Here is a 23,052-nt window from a genome sequence, read left to right on the forward strand (position 1 = left end):
ATCAAAGGACCATTAAGAACAGAAATCAACTTTACTTACTGGTAAAGTCAAATACCTACCTTGTTTCTCATTGTAGATTATATTCTTACACAATAGGTCATTATGGCAAAGCACAACAGGTGAGCCCAGGTTGGAAAGACTCTCCTTCATCCAAGTCATCTCTTCCTGAAGAATCTGAGAGCTTGGGATATCACTTAGAAACCTTTTAGTTTTAAAAGAAGAGTTATAGCTTGTTGTATTAATGACATTTTTCTTAGTTTGACTAAAGATTAAAATCTATTTTTAATAAGTTTGTTAAGCTTAATTGCACATACTCATTAACTAAAACAACAGGCCAATTATTCCAAAAAGAGTGAATAACCTTAACCATGAGCTTGAACACAGTTAAAAGGAAACTGAGCAACAGATAAAATGTAGGGTGAAAAAGAAAAAATCTATCACTGTAAATTCGAAGAGGTAATAATATAAACATTTACCAAGCACTATTCCAAATGTGTTTGGTATTTTCTATCATTTTCTACTCATCTCCCCTTTATATGTAGAAAAACCAACACAGAGTTTAACAAAAAGAGTGTTTAAGTACATTTTAAAATTGCAACAATACATAAAAGAACTGAAATATTGGGCGTCCCTGATGGCACAGGGGTTAAGTCTCAGTGCTATCAAGTTATCACCAGTCACTGCAGCATGAGTTCAATACCTGGCCAGGGAGCTAAACCCACATGACACAGCAGACCTTTCCTGTCTCCCTCGCTATCCCCCTCAGCAGTGTATTTCAGTAGATCTATTTCAAGCTTGGAAAGGAAAAGGTGAATGCTGTATAAATCAGCTAATCTCTCAGTGAAATTCACTTTCAAAGTCAAAAGATATTTCTACTACTGGTAATTCATTATTACATGATCACATAATCATGACAGACATATCATATAACATTAATATTATCCATTATACAATCTGCCTGGAAGTGGTGAGGCTGCAAAGGGTGGGAGGTACTAGGAAGCAGGACTAGAGATCACAGCTTTTCATTCTATGCTTTTCTGTATTTATGTTATATTTGTATTAATTTGATTAAAATCAACTCAACTAAAAATAGGCTGCTAATTTCTTCAGTAGCATCAGGCTCAAAAATTGCTGTTGTCACTTTCTCTTCTTAAAAACATTAACCCAGGTTCTCATTTTTCTCTGTGGTCTCTCAAATTAAACTTTGTTTTTCAACTTTACAATATAATAAAGATACTGTACTACTAAATTTAATAAATTGTTTCTATTCAGGTGGTTGCTACCTGTATTTTCCTAACCACTGCATTCTTTTCTAAACTGAGCTTCCAAAAGTACTCCTTATTAGTTCTTTTCAAAATGGTGTTAACTGTTCAAGAATCTATTAAAAAGGTAGAGTTGAATGGAAATAGTATGAGTCAAGGGATTATGAACATGGCAATTACAATCTTCTTATAAAACAAATAGGAATGTGGGCCTCCCTGGTGAGGAGGGGGTTAAGTTTCAGTACTATCAAGGTATTGCCAGCCACCCCCTGGCCAGGAGCTAACCCACAGGGGGTAGCAGAAACTCCTTCTAGCCCACTGCTCTTCTTAGCAGTGTATTTCAGGGGATATGCCTGTCCTGCTCCCCATTCTCTGGTAAATCCTCTCGCCCCTGCACCTCTGGCCTGTAACCCAGTTCTTTTATGCATAAATAAATAAAAATCCTTAAAAAACAAATAGGAATGATAGAAAATAAGAAAAATACTTGTTTCTAATGTTCTAGTTGAATATCTTCTATTGGGTAGAGTGCTTTTGCCCTGTTATTATAGTAAATCTCCAGCTTTTCCAAAGTATCACTAATCTCAAGAATTTAAAGTATACCTTGGATAATCTAGGAAATGTAACTAAATAACATTCTTTGAGTAATAATTATCATTTTAATATAGCAGTTGACATTTATTTAGCACTCATTCTAAATCTAAGCACTGCTCTAAGCACTTTGTATATACAAACTCAATCCTCACAAAAACCCTAAAAGGTAAATATACTATTCTTAATTATTTCAGTTTTACAAATGAGGAAACAAGTTATTGCCCAAGGTTACAAAGCAGAACTAAATTTGATCTCAGGCATTCTACCTTCAGAATCCTCTGCCCTTAACCATAACTTCACGTTACCCTAAAAAGTCAAGAAATGCGTGCATTCTCTACTGCTACCTATGTCATTATTTTTAAGTGGTTTTCCCAAAATCTTTCAATAAACAGCTAAAATAAGATTTGTCATTTCCTGAATATCTAGCAGACTAGACACACTTCCAAAAATTTGCCTATTTCAGTTAAGGGGTGTAATATACCTATCAAATTTAAGGTCTGATAAATTACCTGAAATAAAAACATACACAGACCAAAACAAACTAATCTTTGAAATAATCAAACTAAACAGAACAGTCCAGCTTTTCCCCAAATATTTATTAAAAACTGTTTAAAAATAAGAAAAATGTATAGGTCCCTGTTTGTCTATGTTGTTCTTAAAGACTTTCTGAAAACAAAACCTGAAATATTCAAGTTAATACAAAGCCTGAAATATTCAAGTAAGCTTTAGAAACAAAGAACGAAATAAAATTTCCAATTGTGTACTAGTACTAATCACAGTACATAAAAATGTCAATATAAATTAATAATAAATGGTAATTTACAAAGTTTTTATACAGAAAATTATTAAATACCTTAGTCAGTGTGAACCTGAGGAGCCAGTATTAAAAGTTAACACCCCAATGAATGAGTCTTCAACCTCTTTACTGGACATAGTCACAGTGAACCAGACAACCCAAAATCTTTTACTCCAATATTAATAGACTGCACCAATGTAAAACTCTAGGTCTACATTTATACCAAAGTAAAGCTTAAAAATAGTCTAAAATAAAAAGAAATATTTTTAAAGGTCCCCACTGCCAACTCATACTATGCAAAAATGTATCTATTCATAGTAATCTTACATTTACTTTTTAAAAAATGTTTTTTATCTGTTTCTTGTCCCTTCACCTCTACTCGACCCCCAACCTCCACTTTTGCAGGGTTGTGTTTTTTTGGGTTACTTTTAGCTGTTGTTGCTGGCTGGGAAAGAGAGGAAGCTATTTCTGTAGAGAGTGAATTAATGCTTATTTTAATTAAGTACAAAGAGATTTCATACCCAGAAACCCAATAGTTATCTTTGAAGTCTATTATCTAACAAAGCAATGTAAAACATAATTTCAAATGTTTAAATAATTTTACCTTTTATTGGTGGCTTCATCTGTAAATCCTGTGGGAATAAGAGAGAAATATTTTCCCATCTTCAGCCATAGGTTAGATTTGGGAATCCAGCCATTATGTGCATGGATAGCATGAATTTTAGCAAGCTGACGTGCTATTAGCCTATTTGAAACAAAATGATGAGAAAAAAATTAAGCATTATAAAATTCATATGTATCCCCAAGTAAACTAAAAAACCCAGTGTGCATTTATTTTATAACATATTTCATTTTTCCTTATGTAAGATTCAAAATTATTCTGCAAGTAAACACTCAGAAAGCAAACAAGTGTTCAAAAGCATCAGTAGAAAGAAAGGTGGCCTATTTTGATCATACAATGTTTGGGACCAGCAATGTGGCAAGAGTTAGATGTTGGCCAGGAAGCTACCCACATGGCACAGCAGACCTCTCCCTTCTCACCCACTGCTCCTCTCCGCTCCTCTCAGCAGTGTATTTCAGTAGATCTACCTTTTTTGCTCCCCACCCTGTCTCTGGTGAATGGTCTCACCACCCAGCACCTCTGGCCTACACCCCAGTTCTTATATGCATAAATAAATTTTAAAAAACATTTTAAATTAATAAGATAAAATGGTCATAAAAATGTAATTCCTGGGCATCCCTGGTGGCGCAGGGGTTAAAGTCTCAGCACTATAAGCTATAGCCAGCCAGTGCAGCATGAATTTGATCCCCAGCCAAGGAGCTTACCCACGGAGTACAGCAGACCTCTCCCTTTTCACCCACTGCTCCTCTAAGCATGGTATTTCAATAGATTCACCTGTTCTGCTCCTCACTCTGTCTCTGGTGAATTCTCTCAACCACCACACCTCTGGCCTACATCCCAGTTCTTGTATGCATACATAAATAAAATAAATCTTTATTTAAAAAATATAATTCTTGGGCATCCCTGGTGGCGCAAGGGGTTAAGACACAACCTATGAAGCTATCGGCAGCCACTGCAGCACAAGTTCGAACCCCGTCCAGGGAGCTACCCACATGGCACAGCAGACCTCCACTGTCTTGCCCACTTCTCCCCTCAGCAGTGTATTTCAGTCAATCTGCCTGTTCCATACCCCACTCTGTCTCTGGTGAAACCTCTCACCTCCAGCATCTCTGGCCCATACCCCAGTTCTTGAATGCATCAATAAATAAATCTTTAAAAAAAAAAATGTAATTCTTAAAAAGACTTTAGATTAGAGTACTTCAATTGTTTTTCTAATAGTAAATTCCATATACAAAAAAAACTATAAAACTCTTCACTAAGGTAAATTAGCATTATTTAATAAATCATTGTTTTTTATATATAAGATAATAAAAAAATTAAAGATTTCTGATTCTCACTACCATAGAATGGTGCTTCTACCAAATCTCAGTAGGAAAGATTTTACTGCACTAATATTAAGACAAATGTTTGAAAATCTCAAGGTTTCAGGGAACTTCCTCAAATATCCACTAATACTAATTGCTCCCCCTCTTAAAAGCTTCTAATAAATTAAGAGCATTGTAATAGGAAGTTTCTGAAACTGAAAAACAGAGACTCCTACCATCCCAATAGGTTCATTTTTACTACACCCTTTGAGTTTTCACATAAGCAAATCATTGCCTGATTGTAGCTACAGTTCAGCTGTAAGGCTGCTTTTTTTCCTCTTAGCCCTGCATCAGCCATTTTGCATGCTTTAGACATGCTTTTATCATTTTGCAAGATAATACTTATCTGTGTTGATGTACCTTAGTTGTATCTAAGAGTTGTCATTACAGAACACAGCATCATCTCTTTCTTGACTATGTACTTACTACCTTTGATTTCCAAGAGAGAACATTATCAACTTTACTTATAATCCACAAATACCAGTACCACAGTAATACCCTCAACATTGGAAGTTGGTGATTTCTGGTTATGCTTTTTGATAAATGTGCAATAGTTCAATTAAACTGCAATTTCCACATTTATGTCTGTTGCTGTCAGGATTCCCAGAGCAAGAGGTGGTTTTTGAGAAACACCTGATGAGAAAATTCCTAATAAAATTTAAAAAATTATTCTGAAGGTGGGCCTCCCCGGTGGCGCAGCGGTTGAGCGCTGGGTTGCAAAGCTGCCAGCAGCCTCTGCAACGCCAGTTCAATCTCCAGCCACCGGGAAAGGGTCCCACATGGCGTGCAGACCTCTCCTGCTGCGCCTGCTGCTCCCCTCAGCAGTGCATTTCATCAGTCTGCCTGCTCTGCTCCCCCAGCTCTGGCTCTGGCGAATTCTCTCACCCTCCCGCGCTTCTGACTGTACCCAGTGCTTGCATAAATAAATAAATAAATCTTTAAAAAAAATTATTCTGAAGGTCTGAGCAATACATGATTACTACAAAAAATAGTTCAAATAAAAAAAGACCATGAGGGCCTAGGAGCTAACCCACAGGCGCAACAGACCTCTCCTGTCTAGCTGGATGCTCCCTTCAGCAGTGGATTTCAGTAGATCCTCCTATTCTGCTCCCCACTCTGTCTCTGGTAAATCCTCTTACCACCCGCCCACCATACACCCCAGTTCTTGTATGCATAAATAAAAAAAACAAATCTTTAAAAAAAAAGACCTTGATGAATTTCCCCTAAATTGACTTACTTAGTTAGCAAGTAACTTGGTGCAAGTGGTCTTCCTATCCATTCCCTCAGCCTCATCTATACTCTGCCTCATCCTTTAAAGTCCAGGTCAAAGGTGATCTGTGTAACACGGCCTAATTTCCTAATATACACAGTAAACTTACTTTTTCTGAAAACCTTTTCTGTTCTCCTGTGTAACTTTATTTATCTCACTTTCCCCCCAAGATTACTGTCTGTCACAGACTATAACTTACTAGTAGTACAGCAGGAACTAATTATTTTTCCTCTTAGACTAAAACAGATATTCCAATGTCTTTTATATTCAACGTAAAAAAAAAAAGTAAATACTCTTTATCATAACCATAACACAGGCAAACAACTTTGTCTAAATAAGCCAAAGCAAGAGAGTTCTGTGATCTCTAATCAATATTTACTGAAATTGTAATTAATTGGCCCAGACTGAGAGACCTATTTCTCTCGATCTCTGTGAACAATAATGAAGATTTATAAATAAAGGGATGACTTAGTAATAATGGCTCAAAATGTGACATCTAAACTAACCTCAAATTGGTAGGAAGCACTTATTAATAAATCAAAGATCTTTTTTCACCATAAATATAAAAAATTCTTTTTTTTAAAGAAGAAAAGCTAACTAAGCACATCATCCTAAATTTACACCCTTAATCTCAAGGGCTCCATAACCATCATTTATTCAGTTGCATACCTGATTTTTCACTGTACAAACTGAAAACAATAAAACCACATTCCTTCTTAAAGTTATATATAATTCAGCTTTTATTAGTTCAAAAGTGCCTTTCCTCAATTGGCTTTTCTTTTCGTATTTTCTGTTTTTAGTCATTAGCAAAAAACTGCTAAGCACTTAAATATGCTGTAAGAGAATTACAACATAATCTTAACTAAATAGGAAAATAAGGTAAATAGCAAGTACTCTTAAGGCCTACTAATCATATCCTATGACAGAGTTCCTTACAGTTATCTTTTGTTTCCTTTCTCAAACTCCATTCTTCTGCTTTTTTTCAAATTGTGGGTCAGCACAATATATCACTTATTACAAGCCAATTGTCATAGAACTGAATGTACTGCTATTTGATTTCTAACAGTATACATTCTAACTTTCTATGTTATAGGCCTACATTAGTAACACAGACACACACTCAAGACACTTCTAAATAAGCAGATCTAATTAAGTACCAAAAAAGACAAAAGATCAAGAGCAGTTTTAGGTTTACAGCAAATTTAGGGGAAGGTGCAGAGGTTTCCCATACAGAGGAAGTGAATGCCCCTACCAAAGTAGTACGTTTGTTATGAGAAACCCACATTGACACATGACTATCACCCAAAGTCCATAGTTTACATTAGTGTTGTACATTCTGTGGGTCTGAGCAAAATCATGTCATATGTACCATTCAAATCATACAGACATTTTCATTTCCCTAAAAATGCTCTGATGTATTCATTTCTCTCTTCCTCCTAACCCTTGGCAATCACTGACCTTTTTACTATCTCCATAGTATTGTTTTTTCCTTGTTATAATTGATTTAACATTATCATGTTTGTGACTGTATCAAATACCAAAGCAAGCTTTGACAAAACTTCAGTGTTCTTGGAAAAAAACTTTAATTATGCTATCTTTCTACTTCAAATTACTTGAAAATATCAATTATGAGCTTTCCCTAAACCAAAAATTCTACATTAAACTTAATGATAATTTTGCCAGCAGCTCAACTGAAATTTTATAGTATTAAGACAACTGAGAATTATGAATGTGAAATATATTTTAAGTATAGACTTTACGAAAGACAGTTAAGACCGCTATACCAGTAAAAGTGGCATTAGCTTTAAGCAATTTTTTTCTTAAACCTTATGGATACCAACTCCTAAAACTAGTCTTTTCCTCCCACTACAGCTATTAGGAAGTGTATATGATGCTTTTCTAATACCTTATAGAATATATTTTTGTATCTGATTCTAACTCTAGCTTTCCCTTTGGCCTAAAATTATTCATTTATTTATTTTTAATCCTAGCATAGACCTCTCTCTCAACCTCTGTGAATGATATTGAAGATTTATAAATAAAGGGAAAAATATATATGCAAGGCTAAACACCACAAAAATTTGACATCAACGAGCAGACACAAACAGGATCCTTCAACACATTCTAAGCAGTTTATTTAAAAAAAGAAAAGAGAAAGAATCTATCTGGTAGTTGGAATGTAAGATTTCCATATATCTCTATGATACTGGTCCATTCCACTCTTTACCACGTGTTAACTAATTCTTAAAATATGATCAAGGACCCTGGAGACCCAAGACACTTTCAGGTGGTTTATAAGGTTAAAAAACTGTTTCATATCCTGTTCCATACCTCATTCATTATCATTCTCTCACAAATATATAGTATAAGTTTTTGAGAAGCCACATGAAGATATGTGATAATATCATTACACTGACAGCTTGCAAAAATATCTCTTCTTAAAAAATGTGTTTTAATTTCTAAGATAGTAAATATTGTATACTCACATAAATGAAAAGGTCCTCAACAGCCTTTAAGAGTAAAGGGGTCTTGAGACCAAAGTATTTGAGAAGTTCTGGTTTAAACTAAGAATGAACTTTCTGTTTTCAAATCAAATCTACCCATTTGCAAGAGTTTTTAAGATAATTTTAAAAGATAGCATTACAGAAAATTGATCAAGCATAAACAAGGTATTTTTCCTATAAAAAATGTAATGCACTGGAATTAAATAAAAGGAAGCATAACAGAATTAATAGAACCTTAGTAAGAAAGAACTATAAATATAAGCAACTAATAACAAAACTTGGAAATAAGAACTGTATAACATTTTGATTTAGGTACTACTTTAAAAAATTAAAGGGGGGCCTCTCCGGCGGCACAGAGGTTGAGCGCTGGGTTGCAAAGCTGCCCGCAGCCTCTGCAGCGCTGGTTCGATCGATCCCCCCCACCCTCCCTACCCCCCCACCCCCTCGGCCACCAGAGGAGGGTCCCACATGGCACACAGACCTCTCCTGCTGCCCACTGCTCCCCTCAGCAGTGTACTTCGGTCCTTCTGCCTGCTCTGCTCCCCGCTCTGGCTCTGGTGAATTCTCTCACCCTCCCGTGCTTCTGACTGTACCCAGTGCTTGTATAAATAAATCTTTAAAATAAATAAATAAATAAAGGGAAGCCCCAATCCCATGCAAAAGGATAATCCAAAACCTCTTGAACTCCATTCTTTTGCAAAGAGTCACAAATCAAAATATCACATAGAAATTTCTTTTCCTGGGCCTCCCCTGGTGGCATAGGCGGTTGAGCGCAGCGCTGTGAAGCTGTCTGCAGCCTCTACAGCATGGGTGGGGAGAATCCCACATGGCGCGGCAGACCTCTCCTGTCTTGCCCGGTGCTCCTCTCAACAGTGTATTTCAGTCAGTCTGCCTGTTCTGTTCCCTGCTCTGTCTCTGGTGAATCCTCTCACTCTCCCGCACCTCTGGCCTATACCCCGGTTCTTATATGCATGAATAAATAAATCTTTACCAAAAAAAAAAAAAAAAGGAATTTCTTTTTCCTTTAGAAAACCAACACAAAACAAAATACTAACTAAAAAACATTTCTAAGTTAACCAAGTAAATGTTCAAAGAAAGGACCATTCTAAAAATATTTCTTCAGTGCACTTAAAAAAGAAAAATTATTTAGAAAAACAGATACATACTTGAAAATAGCAGGGTTGCAGACATGCTTTGTATCCAATGCTTCTCCCTGTATAAATTCATAGCACAGTCCATTGTTGAAGGTGCAGTAGAGCTGAGGTGCACAGCCATGAGCCTGCAACACTCGGAAACTCTTCACTTCCTCATCTCGGTCCACTAACAATTCAGTTTTATTGCCATAAATTCGCACCAGGACTACATCCTCCATTGCATTACCAACATAACAGCCAATAAGTTTATTTGTGATTCCATCTGTGAAAAGCTGCCAAAAAGAAAAAATTGGAGGGTGGGGAGGAGAGCAGTTACAATTATATACTTCTATGATACAGAATAACCAGATAGTAAGTAAATACTAATTAAAATAATCTAGATTTTTAGATGAAAAAACTTTTCAATATAATGTTGCCTCACATGTCTATACTTTTAATTATTGATTTAAGCAAAAAGGAAGGGTACTATTTATTACTCTATTACATGTCTTCCTTGTTAAAGACAAGAGTTAAATATATTTTTCTTGGTATCTATTGCCTTGTACTACAATCATTGCAAATGTTCCTAAGTGTATATACAAACATGATTTCTTCTATGTCTAATATATATGAAGTATCTGAAGGTAAGGACTTTCTCTTCCTAGTATTGTATATGACATAGTTTAAATATACAAATATAATCTACTCTAATTTACATTATGATAAATGCCCAAGTTATTTAAAAAACCCTGAATTTAAATGTTAATTCTAAAAGTCACATAACATAATATGCATTAAATTGGGTTATAAAATTTAAACTAGAATACTACAGCCAAAAAAGGAAGTAAAACCTTAGAGGAAAACAAATATAGAGATTTAGAGCATATTTCCTGAAAAGGCCTTTTGGGAGTTTACAAGATCTTTAAAAATCAAGTATTTCAGTCATCTTTCAGATCTGAGCATAAATGGTATACTTAAAAAGCATGCAGATAATGAGCATCATTAGTTCTGTAAGTTTCTATTCAAAAACTCACTTTCTACTATATTGGCACTAGAAGTAAATTTTCTGTTTATCCAATTATATTTCAGAGCTTTTGGAAGCTCAGAGATGAATAAAGAAATGAGAAAAAGGTGAAAGCAAGAGCTAAGGACCTTGTTTCCAAGACAACTGGGAAAAAAAGAGGATAAATGATAAATTTTAAATGTGTATACATTGACCTAATGCCTGAGAATGAGGGTAAATTGTTCTATTTCGGTAGAACTGTTATAACAATAAATGACATCTGAAAAGCCTTTAGATCTTCAGATGAAAATCTGAAAATATTAAATTAATCTAATAAGTTTTTACATGTCTCTCAAGACTTGACTGTTGTCTTTATTTACCCAATATGAGCTAAGATGAAGACTTATTTTGGTTTGGTTTTTTTTATTGCTTTATCAATAGTTTACAATACTGTTTAAGTTTTAGATATAAGCTTTTTGCTTGACTTCTCTATAGACTGCATTGTGATCACCACTAAATCCCAATTTCCACCCACCATCATATAATTGACCTCCTTCCCAGCCCTGTCTCCCTCTGGTATCATTCTGTTGTCAGAATCTAGAGGATTTTTCCCCCTTACCTTTGTTTATCTTCCACATAAGTGAAACAAGTGACTTACTTCACGCATCATAACCCCTTCAAAGTCCATGCATGTTGTTACAAAGGCAAGATCTCATCTTTTTTTTATAGCTGAGTAGTATTATTCCACTGTGTACACAATATCCTCTTTATCCCCACTACTCTGGCAATGGGCATTAAGGTTATTTCCATAGCCTGGCTATTGTAAATAATGTTGCAGTGAACATAGGAGTGCCGGTATATTTTCGTACTGCTGTTTACTGAGGAAGTATAAACCTATTCTCCTTTATCACATACAGTGTTGTAGACCAATACTACCTCAATTTTTAAAAAAAAGGAAGCTCCATTTAAAAATAAAAACAAAAGACAACAAATTGCTGTTTACATATTCTTAGACTAATACCCAGAAGTGGAATAGCTGAATTTTGAATTATGACTTATAAAATCATATGGTAATTCTTGCTGAAAAATCTAATTACTGTTTCCATAATGGCTGCACTAATCTACATTCCCACCAATACAGAAAGTGTCCCTTTTTTACCACATCCTAGTCAACATTTGTTTATCTGTTTGAAATAGGTCATTCTCACAGGTACACAATAACTTTATCATTATTAGGGAAGTACAAACAAAAGATTTATTTTGAATATTTATGATTTTTAGGTATGCTTTTCTAAATACTTGGCTGCTTTCCACCTAGATTTTAAAAAGATTATATGTAGGAAGGCACTGACCAAAAAAACACCACTTATTAAACTAAATGCCAATCGTCACTTTATTAATGTGGTGAAAAGCATGCTGTTGTTACAATGCCGTATCAATACACACGCTATTCCCTAACTTCTTCCTAAGACATACAGAGATCAAACATTTCCATTACTGTGATAAAGACTGTGAAACTAACATCCTGAAATGCTTATAATTAGTAACACTCTACATTCCTCAAATGCCAAGACTCGTAATCTTTGTTTTCTACATCCTCATAACAAATAGTAGGTACGTAATTCTTACACTAGAAATCAAATACCATTCATGTCTTCTTGATGTAGTTTATAACAAATGCATTCTCTCATCCTTGCCTATAATAATTTAGTTCCATAGTTGTGCATACTACATTGTACATTTATATGTACATACAGAAACATAGAGCTGAAGATATATATAGAGAAAAGGGTTAGAGATGTGTAAGATTACTAAGCACTTATTACTGAGGCTACATAGACATTTATAAGGATGACACAAGATCACAACCCCAGTGACACTAACCACAATGAATTGATAATCATCATAAACCCCTAGTGTAAAAAAATCATTTACAAATAATATAACTTCATACCTATAAAAATATTTTTTTGTATAAAGGTAACATATTCAACAAAATATTAGGTAATTTAAATCTGCTTTCTTGGGCCTCCCCCGTGGCGCAGCGGTTGAGCGCTGGGTTGCGAAGCTGCCCGCAGCCTCTGCAGCGCCGGTTCGATCCCCGGCTGCTCCCCGGCCACTAGAGGAGGGTCCCACATGGCGCGCAGACCTCTCCTGCCGCCCACTGCTCCTCTCAGCAGTGTACTTCAGTCCTTCTGCCTGCTCTGCTCCCCGCTCTGGCTCTGGTGAATTCTCTCACCCTCCCATGCTTCTGACTGTACCCAGTGCTTATATAAATCAATCAATCAATCTTGTATAAATAAATCTATCTTTAAAAAAAAAACTTAAAAAAAAATAAATAGATCTGTTTTCTTGTTTCTAAGTACTTTGTACTTTTCTTTTGGCTTACATGGCTTTACATTTCTTTTTTCCACAATGAACGAGTTTACTTGTGAAAAAACTACATTCGTGATAAAGAGATAAGGAGCATAACAGCAAGGAGCTAACACAGCACATGAAGCAAAGCCTTAAGATTCTGCTGAACATAGTTTCACAGACCACCACTAGATGAGGCCACTCTGTGACCACTGGGATGGCAAAAAAAAAAAAAAAAAAAAACAAACAAACAAAACACTCTGCAATCATGTCTGCTTATAGACAAAATTGTCATTTTTCCAAGCCACAAAAATGATCAAATGCCCCTAATCTGCCTAACATTAGTAAGTGCTGTTCCTTTTCCACTGACAGCTTTGACCCTGCTTCATTCCTCTACCCTGCAGGTAAGATAAAGATACTGACAGCCACAGACTAGCAGCCCCCCTTACTTCCTGGCAGCTCTCAACCCAGAGGAAAATTTTATTTCCTTGAACCTTCCCCCAAATCAGCAGACAAACCCAAACTCCATATAAAGCTTTTCTCACAACCACTCACTAAGACCTCCACCATTCCCCATGGTGTAAGTTCTCCCTTACATCAGAAAATAACAAACCCAACCTCATCACCTACAGTTATGTTCCTGATGGTCTCTCAATGGAGAACAATGATTAAAGATACATAAATAATGCTTTTTGCCCTCAGATGGTTCACACCTCATATTGAAGCCTACAAATAATTCAATGTGGTAGGTATGTATACTGTACTAAATACACAAAATTCCACCTCAACATAAGGTGGACAAAACTAATACAAATCTCATGGAGCACCTTTTCATGGCTTTATTAAGGACATATATTCATATTTTTAGACAAAATCAACTGACTTAAAGAGACTAATTTTCTTCTTTATACAATTCAGAATCCTTAAAATTCATTTTTTAAATAATTAAGTCAATTTTAACATGATTATTTTGCAGTTATCAAATTATATGCCCCACAAACATGGAAAGATATTTATGAAAGACCATGTGGAAAAAAAAAGATACAAAACTGTACATATGGTATGGCTACAACTATGTAAAATATGTATGGGTAAAGTAGAAGGCAAGAAAAAAAGTTGTTTTTTAAATATAATATGGAGAGGAAATGGGTTTTTTTCTTGCTACTCAATGTCTAATAATATGATACATCTTTTTAGTGAAACAATTATTTCACATTCTTACAGTCCCTTGTAAAAGAAAATTTGTGTACTTGGTATATTATTTTCTCAGAGTAGTACTGACTTACAGAAATTCTGATTCAAAATATTCATTCTTGGGCCTCCCTGGTGGTGCAAGGGGTTAAGCTCTAAGCTCTCCGCAGCCACTGCAGCACGAGTTCCATCCCCAGCCAGGGAGCTACCCACATGGTGCAGCAGACCTCTCCTGATTCACCTGCTGCTCCCCTCAGCAGTGTATTTCAATCAATCTACCTGTTCTGTTCCCCACTCTGTTTCTGGTGAATCCTCTCACCGTTCCCCCCTACACCTCTGGCCTGTACCCCAGTTCTTGTATGCATAAATAAATATTTAAAAAAAATTTGTTCTTGTTTATGTAATTTTTTAAAGATTTTTATTTATTTATGCATACAAGAACTGGGGTACAGGCCAGAGGTGCAGGGGCGGCTGAGTGGATTCACCAGAGGCAGAGTGGGGAGCAGAACAGGCAGACTGACTGAAATACACTGCTCAGGGGAACAGTGGGGAGACAAGAGAGGTCTGCTGCACCATGTGGGTCAGCAACCTGGCCAGGGATCGAACTTGTGCTTCAGTGGCTGAGGATAGCTTCATAGTGCTGACACTTAACCTCTTGCTACTGTGATTGTCACTAGAGGGAAGCAGAGGTTAGGACTAAGAAGGGAAAAACAGAGTTACTCTGGACTGCTGGTCACCTTTCTTTCCCAGTGTTGGGGCTATACAGCATTCGTTTTGAAACAATTTATGTCTCTTGCTTGCTCTGTGTGTTTGCTATATCTCACAATTTTCAAGACTGATATAAATTTATTTATAGCCCATGTGATATAGAAAGTAAAATAACTCCTCATAAGACAAAAATCTCAGAAACATAATCTTAAACATAGGTCCTCTATTACTTTCGCATCTTGGTTACAAAACAAAAAACCCTTAAGCTCTCCTTCTTCCATCAACCCCAACTAATGAACAAGGCCTGCACATTAAGTTTCTAAAACGTCAAATTTGTCCCTTATTTTCATTCTCCAAGGCCACAGTACTAATTTGGGCTGCAATACCTCTTGTCTGGACTAACATCATTATCTCTCCAAGGTTTCTCAAAGATTTTTTAATGCAATACACAGAAATGTATTCATAATCTAATTCAGTACACAGATGTTTATATAAAATGAAAACAACCTCCACAGAACAATACTTACCTTATTACTTTCCGGGCTCTCTGATCTATCACATCTTATCTTACACCTCATCTTCTTAAACTGTTGTGGTCTCAACCCACTGTATTGATTTAGCATCCTATCAAAGTGTGGTTACACCAGTTTCAAAACCCATGTCCTAAGTGATCATTCACCAATTCAAACATTTCCCTCAACTAATACTGCCTGCATGTATGTAGCCTGCCACCTAAAAAATAAGTGACATAACTCACCTAGTGAAAAACATTCACGTTTCCCATTATGTCCCATATAACAAAATATCACCTTCTTAAAAAGGTGCAAACGCTTATGTATTCATTCCCTTTTTCAAAAATTACTCCCACTTCCTTTCTTATTCATGCTCTATTCTACCCAAAATTCTGATAGTCTAGCTTTTTCAAAGTAGTCTTCTCTGCCCAGAAATGCTTCCTCATTCCATCTGATCAGGTCTTTCCTTCCATGCTGCCCTTAAATATACCCTCCTCTATGAAGCCCCTCTGCCTATCTTCTACAATTAGTTGTACAAAGGAACAGCGATGGAAATTAGCATTGAACCTTGTACAAAAAAATAAAATACATGTCAGAATCACTGAAGATCAAAGCTTATGATTCTTTGAGAATAATTTTTCAACTGACAAATAGGCAGGCTGGAGGGAGGAGGGGTTGGAGATCAGAAATAGACACACAAAAGCCCTAAAACATGCTATGAATAATTTTATATATTTCATTTAATTCTCATTCTATCTTCCAGGGTAGAGAGTAATTCCATTTTATGGAGATTTTAAAACTTGCCAAGGGTTAGAAATGGCTGGGTCAGTATTCAAAAACCATAAGGTGAAGTGGTTCTCTTAGTACAAATCCCACAGTTGTTAATACCTGAAAATGAATGAGCACATTAGGTTCCTGACTTTATAGTCACATCCTAATAAGATACATGGGAGCCTATCAAACATTATATATCTTTGATAATAAATATTTTAGGCGCTATCACCTAAAATTACTTACTTGAATATTCTATTACAAACACTGAAAACAAGTGAGAAGGAATATAGAAAAATGGATCTAACCATTGATATTGAAAGCTATGCTGAATGAAAATGATAACCCCACATGTATCTGTGAGACTCAAGATCCCTAAATCATATCCTTCCAAAACACTGAAAATATATTACTTAAATTTATCTTAAAATTTTCTTTCTTGGGGCCTCCCTGGAGGCACAAGGATTAAGTCTCAGCACTATAAAGCCATTGCCAGCCACTGCCTGCATGAGTCCAATCCCCAGCCAGGGAACTAATCCACATGGTACAGCAGACCTCTCCTATCTCACCGCTGCTCCCCTCAGTAGTGTATTTCAGTCAATCTACCTATTCTGCTCCCCACTCTGTCTCTGATGAATCTAATCAACCCCTCTCCCGCACCTCTGGCCTGCATCCCAGTTCTTGTATGCATAAATAACTAAATCAGGGGCCTCCTTGGTGGTGCAAGGGATTGAGCACAGCATTGTGAAGCTATCCACACCCTCTGCAGCTCAAGTTCGATCCCAGGCCTGCCAAAGAGCTACCCACATGGCACAGTGGACCTCTCCTGTCTTGCCTGCTGCTCCCCTCAGCAGTGTATTTGGGTCAGTCTGCCTGTTCTGTTACCCACTCTGCCTCTGGTGAATCCTCTCAGCCCCGGTGCCCCTGGCCTGTACCCCAGTTCTTGTGTGCATGAATAAATTAAAATAAATAATAGGGCCTCTCTGGTGGCACAAGGGGTTAAGCACAGCACTGTGAAGCCATCTGCAGCATAAATAAATCAATCTTTAAAAATAAATAAATAAATGAAATAAATCTTGTTTTAAAAAGTTTTTTTTTTTTAAAGAACTATTCCTTTATTTTAGGATTTTTATTTATTTTGCATAGAAGAACTGGGGTGTAGGCCAGTGGTGGAGGGGCGGGAGGGGAGTGGGGGAGTTAAGAGTATCCACCAGAGACAAAGTGGGAAGCAGAACAGGTGGATCCACTGAAACACACTGCTAAGGGGAGTAGCAGGAGAGACTAGAGAGGTCTGCTGCACCATGTGGGTTAGTTCCCTGGCTGGCGATAGAACTCAAAAACTCCTATCACTTAAAGGACCGAACTCATTTTTTAAATTAAGAAAGTTATTAAATTAGAACACTAAAGAGAACACAAGTTAGAGTAACTATCTGGGTTTCAGTACACTTATAATAAAATATCAAATGTTAAAATAAAAGGGGTTATACATTTTTAATAGGTTATCTTGGTTCCTGCCTTCAACAATGTTAAAGAGGAGGAATTTGAAATGTGAAAACTGTTACTTTTCACAAAGATTGGCTTCCAAGATAGTGCAGACTGGAGATTCTAAAAGCCAGAAGTGACGTTTTTTGATTTGGGCATCCAATTCAGAGTAGGTGCTCAGGAGCAGCAATAATTATCATGTAAGACAGTGTTTATTTCATTCTGAGAACAGCCCTTTGATGTAGGAACAACTGGATCCACTGATCAGCCCAGGATACTGATGCTTAGGAATTAATAGCCAGGGTAATAAACTTAACAAAACACAGTGCCTGGACTCAAAACCCGCACTATGTTCAAACCCAATGCTCTTGACAAGCATAATTTATTACTTAAGGAAAAATTAATACAAGTTAATATAAGGTACTTTGTAGCAAATGAACTCATTGAGATTATCTATTCTAATAAGAATAACTAAGGTAGGGGCCTCCCCGGTGGCGCAGGGGTTTAAGTCTCAGCACTATCAAGCTATCGCCAGCTTCTGCAGAGTGAGTTCAATCCCCAGCCCGGGAGCTAACCCACAAGGCGCAACAGACCTCTCCTCTCTGGCCTGCTGCTCCCCTCAGCACTGTATTTCAGTAGATCTGCCTGTTCTGCCCCCCATTCTGTCTCCCTAATCACCCCAGTTCTTGATTGCATAAAGAAGTCTTTTTTTAAAAAAAGGATGTTAGCAAAAAAAAAAAGATTAGCTTTAAAATGGCACTTAGTAATTATGATCTTATTATCCTACCTATCAAACCTTTGCCATCTAACTATAGTCCAAGTTAAAGAAAAATTCACATGGTGACAGGTAAGGTAATGTAAAGGTCCAACTCTGCAGAGGGGAAGATTTGGACACAACATCCTCAAATATGCCAAGCACTGATTTCATCAAGTCTTTCAAAAGGAAAACAATTTTAAGAGTCCTGAGAACTATTCTGTTGGGCATAGCAATATTACTGGATTCTTAATTCCTTTATAGAACGACCAACCAAAGAAAAATAGCTAAGTTGAAAATCCAGATCTTTAAATAGAACATGGAGGCAGTTGTTATTAAAGGAAAACTGAAGTGAATCCCTTTTAAAAATTAATGTCACTTGTGGAGAATGTAATGCAAAGTTATCTTTCAGGAAACTTAAACCAAGGGTTTTTTAAATGGGCTAAGGTTTTTATTCTTAAATTAGTTTTACAGAGAAATGGCTCCCCTTGCCTTAATCATAATACACAAACAAACTTCTTGGTAAAAGAATAATTCATAAAGTAGGTTCTCACTCTAAATCTGCATTTACAAACTGCAAATTCAAATCCACTAACAGAAATGCCAATATACATTTCACTAAAATATATATTAACAGTATACATCTGCCCCACTAGATTACTGTTGAAAGAATATTATGTCCTCTCACCCTCCCGCACATCTGGCCTGTGCCCCGTTCTTGTATGCGTGAATAAATCTTCTTTAAAAAAAAAAATATTATGTCAAAGTACTTCATAAACAGTCAAGTATTATTACATGAAAAGCACGGTAACTGGTATTAATTTAGGTATGTGCCTATTTTATGAAATTACATTCCAAAAAGCTCACCTCCATCCCCCCATAATTTAATTCCTTTATTCATGAACATATAGAAAAACCAAACAATTACATTTGTTAAAACCCTATCTAAATGAGGCACATTACTCCATATTTACATAAATTTTAAGCAAAGATGGTCCTGTATCATTCTGACTGTATCACAGTCTTTTTTGTTCATTTCTAGATTTTCCAATATGTTCTAGATAGTTCAGATGGCAGAGTAACTACCAGGTAACATAAGCATTACTAGAGCAAGCTTATGAGGTATGTGTAAAGCATATTTTAAATTACATGAAAAACTGAGGAAAAAAATCTTCCCCCAAAATGAGCTACATTACTGATATCCAATTGTTTTAATCTATTAACTATATAATACATATATCTCCTCTGAAATGTGAAGTATGAATTTTACCTTTATACATAAAAGAAAACAAATCTCAAAAGAAAATATTCCCACTGAGATTTACTAGAGAAATCCATATGCATCATAAAAGCAGAGTTTGTAATGACCTGGAATATGAGAGTGAGATCTACTAAGTTCAAAGATGAATAACCATTAATTCAACTTAGTAGTTGTCTTAGCTTCTGGGCATGTATTTCTAACTAATACATCCTTAGGACAAAATAAATTGTAATATTTACCTTGATTTACAAATAAATTTATTATATATTTGGATTATGAGTTCAAATCCTACAGCGCTAGACAGAATATTCGATTCCAAGTAATTTCCAGCAATCAAAAAGTTTAATGTTATCACATTTTGTCCTTTTTTATCTATATCCTGACTTTACTGAGTTTCACCAAAAAAAAAAAAAAAAAAAAAAAGCCTACCTACTTTGATTGTTTGGGATATTAAATGATAAAAAACAAAATCACCTAGCCCAAAACCTGGTAAACAGCACCTCAGGTCAGCTATCATTACTGTCTACCAATGTATCAACTGAAACTCTAGTTTCCAACTTTATTTTTTTTAAAGCTTTATGTATTTATGCATACAAGAGCTGGGGTACAGGCCAGAGATGGCAGGGTTGAGGGGATTCACCAGAGACAGAGTGGGGAACAGAATAGGCAGAATGACTGAAATACACTGCCGAGGGGAGCAGTGGGCGAGTCAGGAGAGGTCTGCTGCGCCATGTGGGTAGCTCCCTGGCCGGCCAGGGATCCAACTCGTGCAGTGGCTATGGATTGCTTCATAGGTTGTGTCTTATAACCCCTTGCGCCACCAGGGAGACCCTACCCTCCAACTTTAAAGCTGCTTAAAAAGTAGCATAGTTAGCCAGAACTGAATTATCAGGAAGTAACACTGCCTTTAATTAGTATCTGTTTAACTTAAAATTGTTAGCCAGACTACAAATGACTTTAATAAGTATAAGGATATTCTATAATAAGCAACAAATTAGTTAATGAATTATAAACTAAGTCTGGAGTTTCAATTAATTTAATTTTCCTTAAATAAGAAATATACATATATTTTTAATTACACATGGAAAATCACTTTGGCTTCACTATGGATTCAGTAGGTAGGAATCCTATCACAAAACTATGATCAAACAACTTTTTTCCCAAAACATACCGGGCGTCTTAATGTGCTCAAATTTCCTCTAGACAAAAAGTGAAACTAACACTCCAGAAAGTCCAGTGTCAAGAAGAGTTCTAGGTCCTGGGGCACTGTTCATATTTTATTCATCTATGTACAGAATATTCAGCTATGTTTATGTATAGGTGGCTACTTGAGTAAATATTCTGAACACTGTTAAGTCACTAACATTGCTAAATAAACTAAAATTAGTCAACAAAATAAGGTAGATGATTTGGCCACTTCAAGTGAATGTTCTGATGTTAGTGTTCAGATTTGAGGCAAATCCCAAACATCCCAGCCTTTAAAATTATTGGCTTTGTTTTGTTTTAGCAACAGAAAAAGGGTGCACTTTCCCATAGTTTCTGAAACTCCAGAAGTTAAAAACAAACTAATCAAAATATCATGTATTCTAAATCATAACTTAATAGAAATTATTTATTAGAAAACAACTAGATGCTTAAGTACTATTTCAGTGAATACAGTGACTCAAAAAAAAGAAATATGTTTGAGCCACTGGTCATACTAACATCAGATATTGTTCATTTTATTAATACGACTTATAAGAATATTCTGAATATTCTGTGCACTGCTACCTAAGAACCCCATCTAGCAATGCATCGGGTGCTCTCGCCAATCCCACGACTGGAGACGATACAACGCAGGGTGAGGTATCAATGGGAGCAAATCGGTAGGCAGGGGAGGAGAGCGGGGAGGGAAGGAAAGAGGAAGATCAGAGAGGATTAATTACTGCATTACTTGTGGAAGGGAAGGAGGAGGCTCCGGCCGAGCCGGCGGAGCCCCGCGCCCGGGGAGTGGGAAAAGTGGGTCCTGCGGTTAGAAAGGACCAAGGGGTGGGAGGAGGGGCAACTCTGAACAGGAATCTTCCCGACGTGGAAACGGGTGCGTCACTAACGCAGCGGCTTTGGGAAAGAGAAAATCTTCCCTAGGCTCAAGCTCAATTAGCAATTGTGGAGGAAGGGGGAGTGACCTTCGGAGGCGTGACGGAGGAAACCCAGGGTCACCCCCCGAAGGACGGGGAGAGCAGGCGCCCCCGCAGGTCCGGCGGGCCACGGCGGGTGGGGAGGGGAGGGAGGGCCGGCGACCGGGCCGGGGGCCGCGTCCGGACCCGGCGACCCCGGGCGGCGGGTGGGCGTTACCTGCAGGGTCACCTCCTGGGGGTCCCAGTGCGGCCGCAGGTGTTGCAGGAGGCTCAGGGCCCCCTCCCGGCAGCGCTGCTCTTCTTGATCCTGCACCGTGACGTCCAGCTTGGGCACCTCCGGGGAGCCGGGCGGGACGTGGATGTAGTTGGCCATGGCCCAGGCGACGGCGGAGACTACCACCACGACGACGGCGACGGCGACCACGAGAGCTGCGGGCGCCGACAGGCTGGTGGCTCCTTCCGTCCCGGGGCGCCCTCGCGGGAGGGCTGGGGGCGCTTAGACTGACGGGCGAGCGGCGGGAGACCGGCGGGAGGCGGCGCGGGCGCCGACCCGGGGCTGGGCAGCAGCTGAACTGAGCCGGGGCCGTTCGCAGGGACGAAGCCTCTCGTCTGCGCTCCCCCGCCGGCGGCCGCAGAGCACGCCGGGACTGGCCTGACGCTCGCGTCACGCTGGGGCGGGGCCTCCGCCGGCGTCGCGAGCGCGGACGGCTTCAGCGCCGGCACAATGGGGCGGCCGTCGCGCTGGTTCCCGGGCCCGCCGGCCCGCTCGGCGCGGCGTCCCGCTGGTTCCCCGCCTCTGCCGCCCCCGGGCCTCCCCCTCCGGCCCCCTCCCTCGGGCTCCTGAGTCCTGCGGAGCCCGGAAAGGCCTTGAAGCTTCAGCTCACCCGATCCGCAGGGCCCCGGGATCGAGGTTTGAATGAGAGCAAAGTTTTTCTGGGAAGCGAGGCGCGGCCTGAAATACACCCGGGATCGTCGTCTGAACTTGGGCAGAGTCTAGACGAACTGGATTCACCGCGTCGCCTTGATCGCGGAGCTACTCCGTGCTGCGGACCACATCGCGGGTTGGGCGGGCGACTGATGCCCCATTAGCACCCCAGTGACGTCGTCATGGTGTTTTGGATAAACTTAGCTGAGATACCTGGTGGAGACAGTACCGACTGCATAAGTTATTTTTAAGGTCAGATGTTTGCCCACACTAAGAGTTACAGAGAGCCAGGAAAAGGAAGGAATATAGTCTTGAAGCTCAGCGCTAGCATGGTTCTGCCTGTTTTAGGATATCCCTAAATGGGCCTTGAAACTGCTGCCTTCAAGCTTTAGTGTGTGTTTTAAAGCAGCTGTTTCCCCTGTTAAGGGATT

General features: G+C 38.1%; 1 protein-coding gene across 1 annotated transcript in view; it reads right to left on the reverse strand.

The window, feature by feature from the left end:
* The window catches only part of ETNK1 (ethanolamine kinase 1), a 40,506-nt gene extending 18,224 nt beyond the window's left edge, over nucleotides 1–22,282 (reverse strand). Inside the window, exons 1-4 of the mRNA XM_037514227.1 lie at nucleotides 21,914–22,282; nucleotides 9,576–9,835; nucleotides 3,254–3,394; nucleotides 60–202 (exon numbers count right to left, since the gene is read on the reverse strand). Coding sequence (XP_037370124.1) covers nucleotides 60–202; nucleotides 3,254–3,394; nucleotides 9,576–9,835; nucleotides 21,914–22,069 — 700 coding nt within the window. The 5' untranslated portion in view covers nucleotides 22,070–22,282. The remainder of the gene's footprint in view (nucleotides 1–59; nucleotides 203–3,253; nucleotides 3,395–9,575; nucleotides 9,836–21,913) is intronic.
* Between the last annotated feature and the right edge of the window lie 770 nt (nucleotides 22,283–23,052).

Source organism: Talpa occidentalis, unplaced genomic scaffold (genome assembly GCF_014898055.3).
Source record: "Talpa occidentalis isolate TD23 unplaced genomic scaffold, MPIMG_talOcc4v2.1 talOcc4.16, whole genome shotgun sequence".
NCBI classification, from domain to species: domain Eukaryota; kingdom Metazoa; phylum Chordata; class Mammalia; order Eulipotyphla; family Talpidae; genus Talpa; species Talpa occidentalis.